The 13911-nt window shown below is 45.1% G+C and overlaps 1 protein-coding gene across 2 annotated transcripts; it reads left to right on the top strand.

The window, feature by feature from the left end:
• Positions 1–4152: 4152 nt before the first annotated feature.
• Il19 (interleukin 19) lies at positions 4153–11719 on the top strand. Of its 2 annotated transcripts, XM_031341347.1 has the most exons (6): positions 4153–4208; positions 4981–5161; positions 5298–5363; positions 8319–8471; positions 9371–9445; positions 11138–11719. In XM_031341347.1, the coding sequence occupies exons 2-6, from the start codon at positions 5018–5020 to the stop codon at positions 11231–11233; spliced, it is 534 nt and encodes a 177-aa protein (XP_031197207.1). In that variant the 5' UTR covers positions 4153–4208; positions 4981–5017; the 3' UTR covers positions 11234–11719. The 2 variants fall into 2 exon arrangements, with proteins under 2 accessions (XP_031197207.1, XP_031197215.1); XM_031341355.1 differs by lacking the exons at positions 4981–5161; positions 5298–5363 and having other exon boundaries at positions 11138–11715.
• The last annotated feature ends 2192 nt before the right edge of the window (positions 11720–13911 follow it).

Genomic DNA, 13911 nt, shown 5'->3' with positions numbered 1-13911 from the left:
GGGTTCCTTCTGTTCCTTGTCCCTGTCCCTCTTCATCTCCACGGAGGCTGTCTCGTGGCATTGGAGCCACTGACCCCGAGGACAGAGCCTCAGGCCCTCATCAGCCTGCTCACACTAGTGCCCAGTCGCAGCAGCAGGGCAGGAAGCCAGTCTACGTTGCGGGAGTTGAGCGGACTTGTCATTCCGCGCTCACTGATATGGGTGTGTCCATGTTAGTTTTCCTTAAGGTATTCAGCTCCCTGACTAAGCACAAGCTTGGGCTCGGGGTAGTGACATTATTTCCCCCACTGAACCAGCTTGAGGTCCCCACAGTCTATGTGACCATCTTATACCTGACTTGGACCTGACTGAGAGGAGAGCTCGGGGGTAGACAGGTCACTCTGCTAGGCTTCGGGAACGGCCTCTGCTTTCTTGCTGTACCCGTGAGTGCGAGGGAGCAGTTCACCTCCCAGTTATTTCTGTGATGTGGAGGGCTGAGCTGGGCGCTCTCTGGCATCTTACCCACTCACCTGTAAATTCCAAACTGGGAGAAAAGTTTTTTTTTTTTGGGGGGGGGTAAATTGACAAGAACTAGAACACTTACCACCTTTTAAAAAAATGGTTTTATTTTATTTTATGTGCATGGGTGTTTTGCCTGCTTGAAGTCTAAGCACCACATGTGGGCCTGGTTCTCCGATGCCGCTAGGTCAAAGATTCCTAAGTTTCAGATGGTTCTGAGGTACCATGTGGGTGCTGAGCCATTTTTCCAGCTCCCAAACTTAGCTTTTTAATTTGTTTTGTTTTCTTTTTTACTTGATACAGATTTGAATTATGGAATCCTGGATAGCCTGGAACTCATTCTGTAGACCAGGCTGGTCTTGAACTCGCTGAGATCTACTTGCCTCTGCCTCTAGAGTGCTGGGATTAAAGGTGTGCGTGCCCTAATACACCTGGCCTCCCAAACATTTTAATACTTTTTTTGACCCCTCTTCCCCCCCCCCCCTTTTTTTTTTGAGACAGGGATTTACTGTAGAGGCTTGGTACTCACTATGTAGACAAGCTTGACTGTGAACTCACAGGTATATATACACTTACTTCTGTCTCCCGAGAACTAATCATTTTTTTCCTGTAAATCCTTGTTTGTATTCCCTATGGAATTTTCATCCATCAGTGCGAACAGTCCTTTTTTTCTTTTACAGATTTCTTTCTCTATCACAGCTTCCAGTGCGTCCTAGTCTACATAGTTGGTTCTTCCTCACATCTCTGTGGGGAAGACTCATTCCCAGGGAAAGTGAGGGGCCTGCTAAGACTTGCCCTGGGGAGTGGACATGCTCTTGTCTTTCATGGACAAGAACTGGCCCAGCACCACCATGAATGAATGATTCACGAAGCTAGAGGGAATGCTGCCTGGGAAAGAGGCCTGGGGATCATGAGAGACTCTCCAGTACAAACACAGAGAGTATCCTTGCATCTAGCTTTTTGGTCATCATTACATTCTTACTGTTTCCCCATTTGATAAATGAAAAAAAAATTGGTGATGTGGAGGAAGGGGACAGAGTTTGTGACCCAGGCAAGCCCTCAATGTGAAACAGTCCTCCCCACTTGCCTCTTGAATTCTGGAATTGAGGGCATACACCACCATGTGCAATACAAATGGAAAGTTGAACCCTGGTCTTGCAATGGTGGCTCAGCTGAATGTAAGCCCTAATTTCAAGGCTACATGTACCTCTGGGTCTATAGACCATATTTATAATTTGACTGCAATTCCAGAATGGATGCCATTTTATCTCGATCTATATTTTAATTTTTAAATATTAAATGTTAGACAGAATCCCTTCTTATTGATCTCCTTCCTTTCAATTTAGGGCTTCAGATGGAGTTGTAGAGTTAATAGCAAGCTAGGTATAGTGGTGCAAATTTGTGTCCTCAGTATGTGGGGGCCCGAGGCAGAAGAATCACAAATTTGAGGCCAGCCTGTGCTACATGGGGAGACCCCGTCTCAAAAAGAATTTATCAGGCTCTGTGTCGAGGGCTAACATTTGATTACTTAATCTCTGCACCAAGCCTACGTAGCGAGTACTTAGTAGGCACCATTTGCTCAGAAGAACTAACAAGTATGGAGATGGAATGGCCTGTCTCCTGTCTGACAGCTGCTGGGAGGACGGCCTGTCACCCCGCTTGTAATCACTGCCCCTCTGACATTGCGTGCTAGAAGTGGATTACAGACACTGCCCAAATTTCCTTTCCCCTGAAAGCTCCCCAGTGTGACATCCTGGGCCTGAAATGAGAGCCGGTCTCTTCGAGTGAACGTGGAGTGAGACCATGCAGGATCATGTTGCAATGCTCTCACATGTGGCTCTGGGCTCTGACCCAGGCAGATGAGCCCATGCTGGGAAAAAAGGCACCCACCTCCCTGGATATTCCCACCCATTTCCCAGGAGTGTTGACTGCAGAGCTGTGCGTGTCTCCCTTTCCAGAAGGAGTGGATGCACTTACCAAACACTGACGGAGGTGCCCTGTCTCTCTTTGGCAGCACAGCATAGAGTAAACGCCATTTGCTACTTAGGATTTATGGAATAGTAAGCACTGCTCGCACTTACTGGGACACAAGCCAGGCCCAGGAGCTCATTTGAATCCTCGAAGTTCATGTTACCTGTTTTATGGGGTTTCATTGAGGTTTTCAGTAGCTTGTGCTACCCAGAGAAGAGGGAAGACGTGGGCTTAGTTCCAGGGCTACACGATTGTGAGCCACAGTAGCTTACAGCTTCTCTCCACGTACATTATTTCATTAAATTTGAGATGCTGGAAGCAGTCTTCTAATTTCTGGGGTTCATTTGTCTCAAACCCCACCAATGGCTCTGATTCTCCTTGATTCTCTCTCTTTTCTGCCAATACCTTTGAGAGACTCTCTCTTTTCTTCTATTCATTTGTCTTCTTATCTTGGTAGCAGGACTAAGTTCTGCACCTACCCTGTGTGTGTGTGAGCTCTTTGATTAAACTCCATCCCAGAGTTATTACTTTGGAGAGGAAACTAGTTTTAAAAATAATACTCTTATCTATTCTTTGGTCTATTTTTGTTTATATTTATTTATATTTATATTTATTATGCCTTTTGGTCATCTCCATCCAACTCCTCCCAGTGCCACTGCCTTGCCTCATCTCCCTCCCAGCTTCATCTCCTCTTTTTAATTTTTTTTGTTTATTAATAATCTTCTGCATTCAATTAGTGTTTCCATCCCATGTGTGCAGGGGAATGAGGCATCCACGATGGCACAGGCAGCCTGGCAGAGACCATGTCCCCAAGGGAAAATGACTCTCTGAGAGGACACAATTATACCCTGTCTTTCTGTCACATAAAACCTGACCCCTGAAATGCTTCCTGATGGAGAGTGGTAATAAGTAAGAATGTGACCTGCCTAAAGGCTCCTCTGGCCCCAGTGTAAGGGTCCTGAGTTCTATTCCCAGCTCTGCCACTAATTTCTCTTAAGGAACTGTACTGTTCACTCATTTTCCTCTGCACCAATCAAGAATGAAGGGGACTTCCAAGGGACAAGATCAAGGGGAAAGAGACATGAAACAACCCCCCCCAAAAAAACCCCAAAACAAACAAACAAACAAAATTCCCAAACTTTTTTGACTATAGGAGAAAAAAGATTTGTCCCTAAGGAGAGTTAAGCAAAGTCATGAATGTAAAAGCCTGTCTAGTGGTAGGTCCTCTGGAGTTGTGTGACGCATCAGAGAGATGGCTTGTGTTGGAGCCAGAGGACCTGCAGCGTCTCAGGAAGTTGGCTGCTGACAAAGCCAGGCCATCCACACAGGGCTTTCCTGACTGTGCCTGCAGAGTATAGTTGGCAGTGTGCCGCAGCTCCTAGGAAAGTGACCTAAGTTGGATTTTTCACCATGAACACAAAGTTGCAAGTAATTCTCATTTGCATGGTGATGGCAGTTTATTTTTCCCAGAAGCAATGTGTCAAAACTCAGGAAAAAAAAAGAGGCATTTCTTAATAATGATTAATCAGCTGTTTCACAAAGGAAAAAAAAAAGAAACAAAACAATTAAGAAAATGAAATACTAAAGTAATGGGGGGGGTAGTCTCCTGAAGGTGGACCCACCCAGTAAACCTTGACAGCATTGCCTCTTACCCACCACATAAAAGTAAGCCTGCTCTTTCCAAGAGGCAAGGAGCACAGGGAGAGAGGAGTCGGCTGTGTCAGGAGACACCCGGAGAGGTGAGGCTGGCCTGGGCTATCAGGGGCTTCACTGGGTTCACCCATACTACAGGGGTTACCATTGTGCATGACTTGTGTTGCCCAAGATAATGAATGAGGTGTGTATGTGTGTGTGTGTGTGTGTGTGTGTGTGTGTGTGTGTGCATGTGTGAATTTTCTCATACCTTCTTTTTTTAACAAAAGGAGATGGAGAAAAGAAAGAGGAAAGAGCAGAAAATAGAGTACGAACGAATTAAATAAACTATGGAATTTTCATTCCAGGAGCCTAACCTTTTGCAGTATTAACTATCTTTTTAAATACAAAGTATATTTCCTGGTTCCCTGGGACCTGGTCAGAAATGGGTTCCTGTCTGGTGTGAAGCTGTGATCTCCAGGGGGAGATAGCTATGCATGCAGTAGAGACGCTGCTTTGTAAATGGGAGCCTTGACCATAACAGGGGAGGGTACAGAGGTCAGCTGACCATCAGCTCTGGCAACCTATTTTATTCTCCTAATTCTTAATTCCCTCCTTGGTAAGACATGGGGAGGACCAAACCTTGGCAGGAGGGTAGGTGTCACTTGAAACAAGGTAACTGAGCAGAGATTTTCTACAGTAGCCAGCACGCCTGCTGAGTAGGACAAGTGCTGCCTCCTGCTGTATCTGAATGGCCCAAGATGGCCGGCCTCTTTTAGAAGGAGCAGACTGGGGAGTTCAGAGCTGCCTACCAACTCCCCTTGCCGAAGGGGTTTATCTCCTTGTTTTGCCAGAGAATTAGAAAATCAATCTCTGCAGTCTAGGTGGACAACTGACTTCCACCTTTGCCGAAGACATGAAGGCACAATGCGCGTCTCACTGGCTCCTGGGAGTGACGTTCATTCTCTGCTCAGTTCATATCTACAGTCTTAGGAGATGTCTGATTTCTGTGGACATGCGCCTCATAGAGAAGAGTTTCCACGAGATCAAGAGAGCCCTGGTGAGCATGGGTTGTCTGAAGGAGTCGGTATGCTTTACCTTACATCTTAGAGCACAAGGCAACTTCCCGCCTGTTTCTTGGTAGGGATTCTGAAAATGTAGAGGGTTCTCATTGAGGTCCATCCTGTTCTTCACAGCAAACTAAGGACACCTTCAAAAATGTCACCATCCTGTCCTCCCTGGAGAACCTGAAGAGCATTAAGGTACCAATTGGTTTGTGTCTCTTGTGCTAAGAAACAAATCCCTGCCCGATACTCTCTTACATTTTTGGTTGTGAGCCTAGCCTTTGACGGTTGAGTCATCTCTCCAACCTAGTACGTTCTTAATGCTCCAGCCTTCTTTGTCATCTAAGCAGTTTGGGCACATCAGTATCCCAATGACTTTGAAATCACGGGCATGGATGGCCAAAGAAGTGACACTTCATCAGAGGGCAACAGAAGTACCAGGTGCTTCAGTGGGGCAGGATTTCAGTGGCTTGGTGGTTGTTTTGGAAAAATCCCATGGGGAGAAATGAAATAGAATGAAACAGAGTCATTTAAAAGCTGAGGGGGCTGTAGATAAGTAGATAAAGGCTTAAGATGCAGGGAAAATGGGTGTAGTATCAGTGAAGTCAGGCTGGTGTGGCAGGGACAGTGAGCAAGCATGTTAGGATGCAAAGGACAGGCAGAATAGTAGGGGACCGAGAGAGGCAGAAGCTTCTGGAACTAGGCTGAGCCTTGGCTTTCTGACAGGGACAACAAAGAGGCTGAGGGTGCTTTTGAGATTCAAGTTACATGACAGAAGTAGTATAGAATGTTTGGTAACGAGCTTTACAATGGGGGCTCATTGGGAAGGCAGTAGGATGCTGGCCCCAGTCTCCAGAATAGGTGTAGAGAGATAGGATCTTACCTGACAGCTTGCTACACTGGTTCTTCACTTTACAAAAAGAGCCTGTCAGGTAGCTTTAGAGTGATCTCTCAGCCAGGTGTGTGGGACATGCCCATCCTCTCATCATTTGGGAGGCAGAGGCAGGAGGGTCACTACAAGTTTGAAGCTCGTCTGTTCAATCTTATGAGTTCCAAGCCAGCCAGGCTTATGTTGATGCATAAACCCAACTTTAGTTCCAAGGGAATAAGCGATAGTTTATTCTGGGGTCACTTATGAGCGGCTACAGCCTGGGATCCAGGTTATACCAAAAACAGTATTGCAAAGCAGTACAGTTTCATGGAGTTTGTCTAATAACAAAAGAAAGTCACAAATTAAGGCATACATTTTAAAATGTATTGGTGGAAACATAAAGCAGGCAAGTTATAGAAAATTGTGAAGAATCCGCCATGGGCCTCAGATACCCTTTTTTGACATTCTTAGTTTTGGGGACACTAGTGGTCTGTTAAGTATATTCTGAAAGTTTCTCCTGATAGTCACAGGCGCTAGGTCGGACACAGAGGTGAAAGGCTACCGAGGACCTAAAGATAGCCCGGGATGAGTAGGCTCTGGATCTGCAACGCTACAACCCCCAGTCACAGAAGGTCCGGTTAGTCAAGCAGCCTTCTAGAATCTTCATCACAGCTTAGGCTTTTTCTCCTGGCAACTTCCGGGTCACGGTTGTCAAGACCCTGCCTCAAAAAGCAAAACAAATTAAAAAAAAACACAATAAAACAAAACAAAAACCCCAACTGGTTTGACCTCTGGATCTATTGTAAGCGTGATGTACATTGATGTAGGTGTTGAGTACTTACAAGACCAACTGAAAGTATGTATCGATGAGGATTGGGAGTGTGAAGCAGAAGAGAGTGATGAGTCAATGACCAAGCCAGGAACAGGACACATCCCTCTGAAGTTATGTCTCTGTTTCCAGACTCTTCCTCCTCTTAAGCTTAAGAAATGGCTGACACGGAGTAAGAAGAGGAGTTAGTGAATTTGGATCTTTGTTCCCCCTCTTTTCCCTTTTCTCTCTCCCTTCCTTTTTCTTTTAAAAATGTATTTGTGTGGATGCATGTGTGCGTGTGTGCAAGTGTGTGTGTGTGCACGTGTGCTTGTGAAAAAGAAAGTGATGGGGGGGGGATCTTTTGGTCCTCTCCTTCCTTCATATGGATTCTGAGGATAGGACTCTGGGTTTCAGTTTTGGCCACAAGTTTGTTGACTGCTAAACCTCCTTCCTTCCTTCCTTCCTCCCTTCCTTCCTTCTTTCCTTCCTTCCTTCCTTCCTTGCTTGCTTCCTTTCTTTCTTTCTTCTCTCCCTCCTCCCTCCCTCCCTCCCTCCATCTCTCCTTCCCTCCCTTCCTCCCTCCCTCCATCTCTCCTTCCCTCCCTCCCTCTCTCCCTCTCTCCCTTCATTAGTTCCTTCTTCCTTCCTTCTTTCCTTGTGTATGGATTCTCTTTTTTCTAATGTCACACAGTCTTTAATAACACAGAGGTATGTACATTTTTCCTCTGGTTAAGCGGACCAGTGAGAGAGAACAGACAAAGATCCAGCATTGTGACCAGCCTGCTACTACTGTCTAGGAAAAGCTGCCCTCAGGGCTAGAGGCAGAGGAGTACATCTTCGGCAGTCCTTCCTTAAGCCTGCAGAGTGCCAGTTGCTAGAAGGATGCTTGCTGCCCTGCTTCTCTGGGCTGCGCTTTGAGCATCTGGAGTCTTGTCATACAGGCAGTACAGGCATCTGCTTTCCATTGCAGCCCTTTGACCTTCCCAGATGTGCCCGTCACTCTCTAGTCTTGCAAACCCCACCCTGTCCCCAATTTAAGGGGATGAACTGCAAGAGAACCCAGTAGTGTGGTTCCAGGGCTCGGTGGCTAAGATGAATATATTGGTCATGCCTGGTATGATAACTGATGTCCAAGAGCCAAGGACATTGTGGGCTGGGAGACTACAGAGCTGACAACCTTGGCTTGTGGGATACAAACCATCTCATAAAGGAGGCACCTGGTTCTTGGAAGGATTTAAGTTTCCTGATATCATGCTGGGGATTCATTGCTGTGGAGCAAACCTTATCTGTGGTAGGATCCAAGCCTTAGTCTTTGTAAATATATCCCCTGCCTGTAGTAGCTTGGCTGTGGGAAGTGTGAAAGAATACCCTGAATTTTAGAAAAGAACACTTAGTTCTTTTACTCGTACTTTGTTTCTGAAATATTGAGAGCAGAGGGCCTCCAAGGGCATGCTGTAATTTGTGTTTGTAGCCTGTAGATGTATGCTGCATGACCAACAACCTGCTGACATTCTACAGAGACAGGGTGTTCAAGGACCATCAGGAGACAAGCCGCGAGGTCGTGAGGAGAATCAGCAGCATTGCCAACTCTTTCCTCTACATGCAGAAAACTCTGGAGCAATGTGTGAGTCAGGGCATCGGGCTCTCAAGCTTCGGCTCACATCTGTCCAAAAGGAGCCCAAGCCTTGCAGAATCAGGATATTTCTTGCCCTGTGACTCACTTCCTGCCCTTTGAGACTTTGCAATGGTCTTGCCAGCCCCAGGGGCTTCCTGCCTCATCAGAAGGATCTCCTTGTGGAGTGACCAACTGATGTCAGAGCATCTCCTAAGTGTATAGTAGCCCACCCGAGGGACATGCCAAGGGTTGTGTTCTGACCATAAGCACAGTCCTGGACTTTCTGTTTCTGATTCTTTGGAATTTCCACACTAGGACATTCTGGGAAGTCATATGGTAAGGTCTATCTCTGAGGGTCACCTGTAAGTCCACTGGTCACTTGTTAAAATCAATCAGAGATAAGGTAAAAATAATTAACAAACAAAAAACTTAGGCTAAGAGAAACTTTAGCTTCCAGACCAAGGGCTGCTGCTAAGTTCCTGTGTGGTGTGATTCCTTTGAGGCAGAAGATTTTTTTCTCTTTCTGTGTCTCAGATTCAAAAATTGTTAGAGAGGGTAATGGCCCCTGTCCTGCTTTAAAAATTACAATAGTGGAATCAAATGGGTATATGTGATCAATTAATCAATAATCTTGTGGGGTGTCATGTTCAGAGTTGTAACAAAGATGGTCTGGTACTTACTCTTCCGATGCCAACCGTATGGACTGTAGATGTTGACTGTAGATGCTCCGATGTTGACTGTAGATGCATGAACAGAAGGTCAAATGCAGAGCTTCTCCACAAACATGCCCCATTTCCTCCCAGATGCTCTCTCCTAAGCTTTGTCACCCAACGTAGGGAGGAAGGGCACATAGGGAGAGGAGGTAGTTTAAGTGTCCTCTAATGAGTGCTGTCCCCATTGTGTCCTAGCAGGTGCACAGACAATGTCACTGCAGTCAGGAAGCCACCAATGCGACCAGAAGCATCCATGACAACTATAATCAGGTGAGGTCTGGGGAGGGTATAGGAAAGCTGGAAAAATGAGAGGAGGGTTGAGAGGATGCCAGTGTTTCAGCCTTCTCTGCACGCAAACTCATTTATTCCTTCCACTGGTCTTCATTGCAGGCTCATCCAAGTTGATGCCTGCAAAGTGTTGTAGGTCACTGGGCAATTCTCTGGTCTTCTTCTCCATCCTTCTACTGTTTTCTTATACCTTTATATCAGGCTTGGGGTGCATAAGCTATGGTCATATAGAAGGTGCAATGAACCCCAGTGCATTTGAAGCTCTTACCCATGAAACATGACACATTCAGCATCCTTATGGTCGGGAGCTAGCTCTTGGCATCCTGCATACTGGTGTGCCCAGTAGTTCTCACAGGGAGGGGTGCTGATGCAGGAACAGCTATCGGGGTGTGTCATCAGCAAATCTGATTGAAGTGCAGAGTCCGGTCAGTAGTTCTTCCTTGAAGCCCGAGTTCCTCCTGCTCAATGTTCTCCAAATGATGCCGGTGCTTTGAAGAACAAAGGAGTCAGGACTGTTCTGGAGCTCCGGTTCTTTGGGGGATAGGCTTTATTAAGTGATGCTGTAGGGACAGTGAAGGTCCAAGAGGTCCAGACTGTGAGCCAGATATTGTTTCAAGCCCAGTAAAGTGTTGTCACATTGACTCTTCGAAGCAAGGCTTTGAGTGTAAACTGCATTACATCAACCAGAAGATGGAGGCACAGGAGGTTACACGAGTTGACCACTTGGTACGCACAGGACGTGGTCCCATGCTGAGTGTCTCCAAAGGATGCACCTTTCACTCCTACCACATCTTTTTAGTATGGAAGGGGATGGAACAAACCATGAATTGCATTCTAGGTCTGCTTCTTTTACGTGCTGTGTGATGTTTGAGTAGACATCCTTTGGGGGTCAAAGTGCTTTGATAGATCTGTCGAATCAGGTGATTCTTCTTTCCTGCTCCATACTCCCAGAAATAAGACTCAAACTCAATATATTTACAAATACGTTGGCCATGTAGATAGGCCCTACCTGTCTAGATCATAACTTAAAATAATCCATTTATTTTAATCTACATTTTTGCTGTGTGGCTGGTTACCTATGCATTTGTTTTGTCACGTCTTTCTGGCACTATTCCAGAATCCTTTCTACTTACAGGATGTCTGTCCCACCTCCTATTTCCTGCCTAAGTGATAGGCCCTCAAATTTATTATTGACGGGGCCCACATCCATACAGATACAAGCTAGTTTCTCTATATTTGTCTGTAAGGGGCAACACATTCTCCTTTTTGACTGGAGAGCACTGGAGAGAATCAGACTTCCCAAGAAGCAAGAGCGATTAAGTTGAATTGACGTGAATAGAAGATTAAGAAGACCTGGCTGGGAAGGCTAATATTTCCTGTGAAAAGAAGGAGAAAAAGGAGAAAGGGATGCAGGATGTAAAAGTTTGTGCATAAGGAGATAAAATGATTTAAACTGCTTGGTTGGTGGGGTGGAAGTGGTGCTAAGCTAGGAGGAAAATAACTTTTGATTTTGCATGCTATGAGAGAAGTTTGATAAAGAGAAAGAGAAACCTTACAGAATATGGGAACTGTAATATCCAAACTTTGGAGCAGTCAGATCTCATGATGCTATTTTATATTTTTAATTAAAAATCAATACATCAATTAATTTACTTTTTTTTTTTTTTGTTTTAGCTGGAAGTCTCATCTGCTGCCCTTAAGTCTCTAGGAGAGCTGAACATATTTTTAGCCTGGATTGACAGGAATCATCAGGAAACTTCTGCAGCTTGACACTAAACGCCTCGTCTGATTATCTAGAGATAACCGACTGAGAGGGTTGTTGTTGTTGGGTTTTTTTAATTATTGTTGCTGTTTTATTTTGTCTTTGTTTGTTTGTTTTGTGGTCAACAGCTAACTTTGAAGAAGAGAGAGATGTGGAAAGCCCCCATAGTTATCTAGAGTGAGGGTCTTTTCTGGGAACTTGCTGATATGGGAGGAATACTCTCTTCTGGAACCTTAGGAAAAAAAACTGGGGTTAGATCTCAGCTCCCGGCTGAAGGTTCTGCTCTCTGATCCAGTCTACAATAGCTCAGTTGGCTGCTGTGGTATTTATAGCAATATGTGGCTGTTAAGAGATCCCAGATAGCATAGGAGCTACAGACAGCCCCTCTAACTTATTGTAAAACTGCTTCTTCCAGGCCTGGGCCTGCACCTTTACAGTGCATATTGTACTGACTGACATTTATGAATAAACTGTGGTTTACCTGTGCGAATGAATTGTCTTCTGACTCACCAGAGACTCATCTGTGCAAGTGAAAGAGGCCCCGGAGATGCAGAATAGCTGGGGAAGCTTAGTCCTAGACAGGGATAAAATCTATGTGGAGATATGACAAAGCAAAGATGAAGAATAGCTGGGGAAGCTTAGTCCTAGACAGGGATAAAATCTATGTGGATATATGACAAGTCTATTTGGACATATGACAAATCAAAGATGCAGAACAGCTGGGGAAGCTTAGTCCTAGACAGGGATAAAATCAATCTATGTGGATATATGACAAATCGAAGATGCAGAATAGCTGGGGAAGTTTAGTCCTAGACAGGGATAAAATCAATCTATGTGGATATATGACAAATTGAAGATGCAGAATAGCTGGGGAAGTTTAGTCCTAGACAGGGATAAAATCAATCTATGTGGATATATGACAAATTGAAGATGTAGAACACCTGGGGAAGCTTAGTCCTAGACAGGGATAAAATCTATGTGGATATATGACAAATCTATGTGGACATATGACTATATTTTTCATTGCTGTAATAAAATCAGGGCTGGGTAACTTTGTCAATAAAACACATTTACTTAGCTCATAATTCTAGAGGTTCAAGGGTATGGGTTGCACTGCCTGGCTGTGGTAAGGACTACACAGCAGGTGTTGTCACAAGGGAGGGAGCACAGCAGGCAGAAGAGAGCTCACTGAGACAGAAGCCAGAGCAATTCACAAACCAGGCCCTGCTCTTCCTCTTTTTAAAATTCTTTTATTTACTCTTTGAGAAATCAGACATAGGTGCCAGGTCTCTGCAGCCACTACAGCCATCAGAGTAATGATCCATGGGAGATAAGAAGGTTGGTTCAACATGACTCAGTAACTGGTGTTGGCTCAAACTTTGAGAGTCTGACCCAAACTAGCTTATATGAGGCACAATTTGGTGAAAAATTTCCTCGTAATAAATAACTCAGCGTGCACAATGATGCTTAAGGCACAACCACATTGAACTTTTTGTAAAGTACATGTGACATCTTCCATAAAGATAGGTTCTATAGACTAAGAAAAACAAGCTCGTGATCAGGGTCTAGGGGAGGCACTGATGTGGCCTCTACCACACGACACCATAACTTGACAGAGAAAAACAAGATCACTGTTCTGTTGAAGAGACACCATGGCCAAGGCAATTTTTATAAAAGAAGGCATTTAACTGGGAGCTTGCTTACAGTTTCTGAGGTTTAGTTTATTATCAGCACGGCAGAGACCATGGTGGTAGGCAAGTGTGATGCTGCAGAAGAAACAAAGACTTACATACTGAGCCATAGGTTCAGAGAGAGATACCGGGCATGGTACAGGCTTTTGAAACCTCAAAGCACATTCATCCTGACACATTTTTTAAATAGTGCCACTCCCTGGTGACTAAGCATTCAAATATATGAGCCTATGGGGGCCACTCTTATTCAAACCAACACGTGGGTGCTTTTGTAGAAAGTATGAGAACTCCAAAGTCAGGCAGACTTGGCTCCAGCCCCACACGACTGAGCAAGGTACTTGGTTCTCCTCTCGTATAAAACAGTTATTGACATCCATCTGAGCGTGTTGAGTTGATCATACAGTGAGGTAATCCCCCAGTCTCAGCAGGGTGGAGGGTACCCTGATAGCTTAACTCTGGTTCTAAAGCATCTCTTGCTTCGGAGAAGTTACTTCCTTCCTTCTGTCTTTAGTGTCTACTGATACCATCATGAAGTCCTGCTTTTTTCCCAGCCTCCAACACACTGTACTCCACATAACGAGAAGCAGCTAGAGAAAGGACCCAAGAAGCTGAAGGGGTTTGCAGCCCCTAAGGACGAACAACAATATGAACTAAGTAGCACCCTCAGAGCTCCCAGAGACTAAACCACCAACCAAAGAGTATACATGATGGGACTCATGGCTCCAGCTGCATATGTAGCAGAGGATGACCTTGTAGGTCATCAATGGGAGGAGAGGCCCTTGGTCCTGGGAAGGCTCTATGCCCCAATGTAGGGGAATGCCCGGGTCAAGAAGTGGGTGAGTTGGTAAGCAGGGGGAGAGGGAGGGGACAGGTGGTTTTCAGTGGGGAAACGAGGAAAGGGGATAACATTTGAAATGTAAATAAAGGAAATATCTAATAAAAATAAAAAAAAAAAACAAAACAAAGAGCAAGACTTTCCCCATGACTAAGGAGTC

The sequence above is a fragment of the Mastomys coucha genome, unplaced genomic scaffold, assembly GCF_008632895.1.
Source record: "Mastomys coucha isolate ucsf_1 unplaced genomic scaffold, UCSF_Mcou_1 pScaffold1, whole genome shotgun sequence".
Taxonomy (NCBI): Eukaryota; Metazoa; Chordata; class Mammalia; order Rodentia; family Muridae; genus Mastomys; species Mastomys coucha.
Note: the sequence above shows the minus strand (reverse complement) of the source record. Positions and strands in the feature narration are given on the sequence as shown.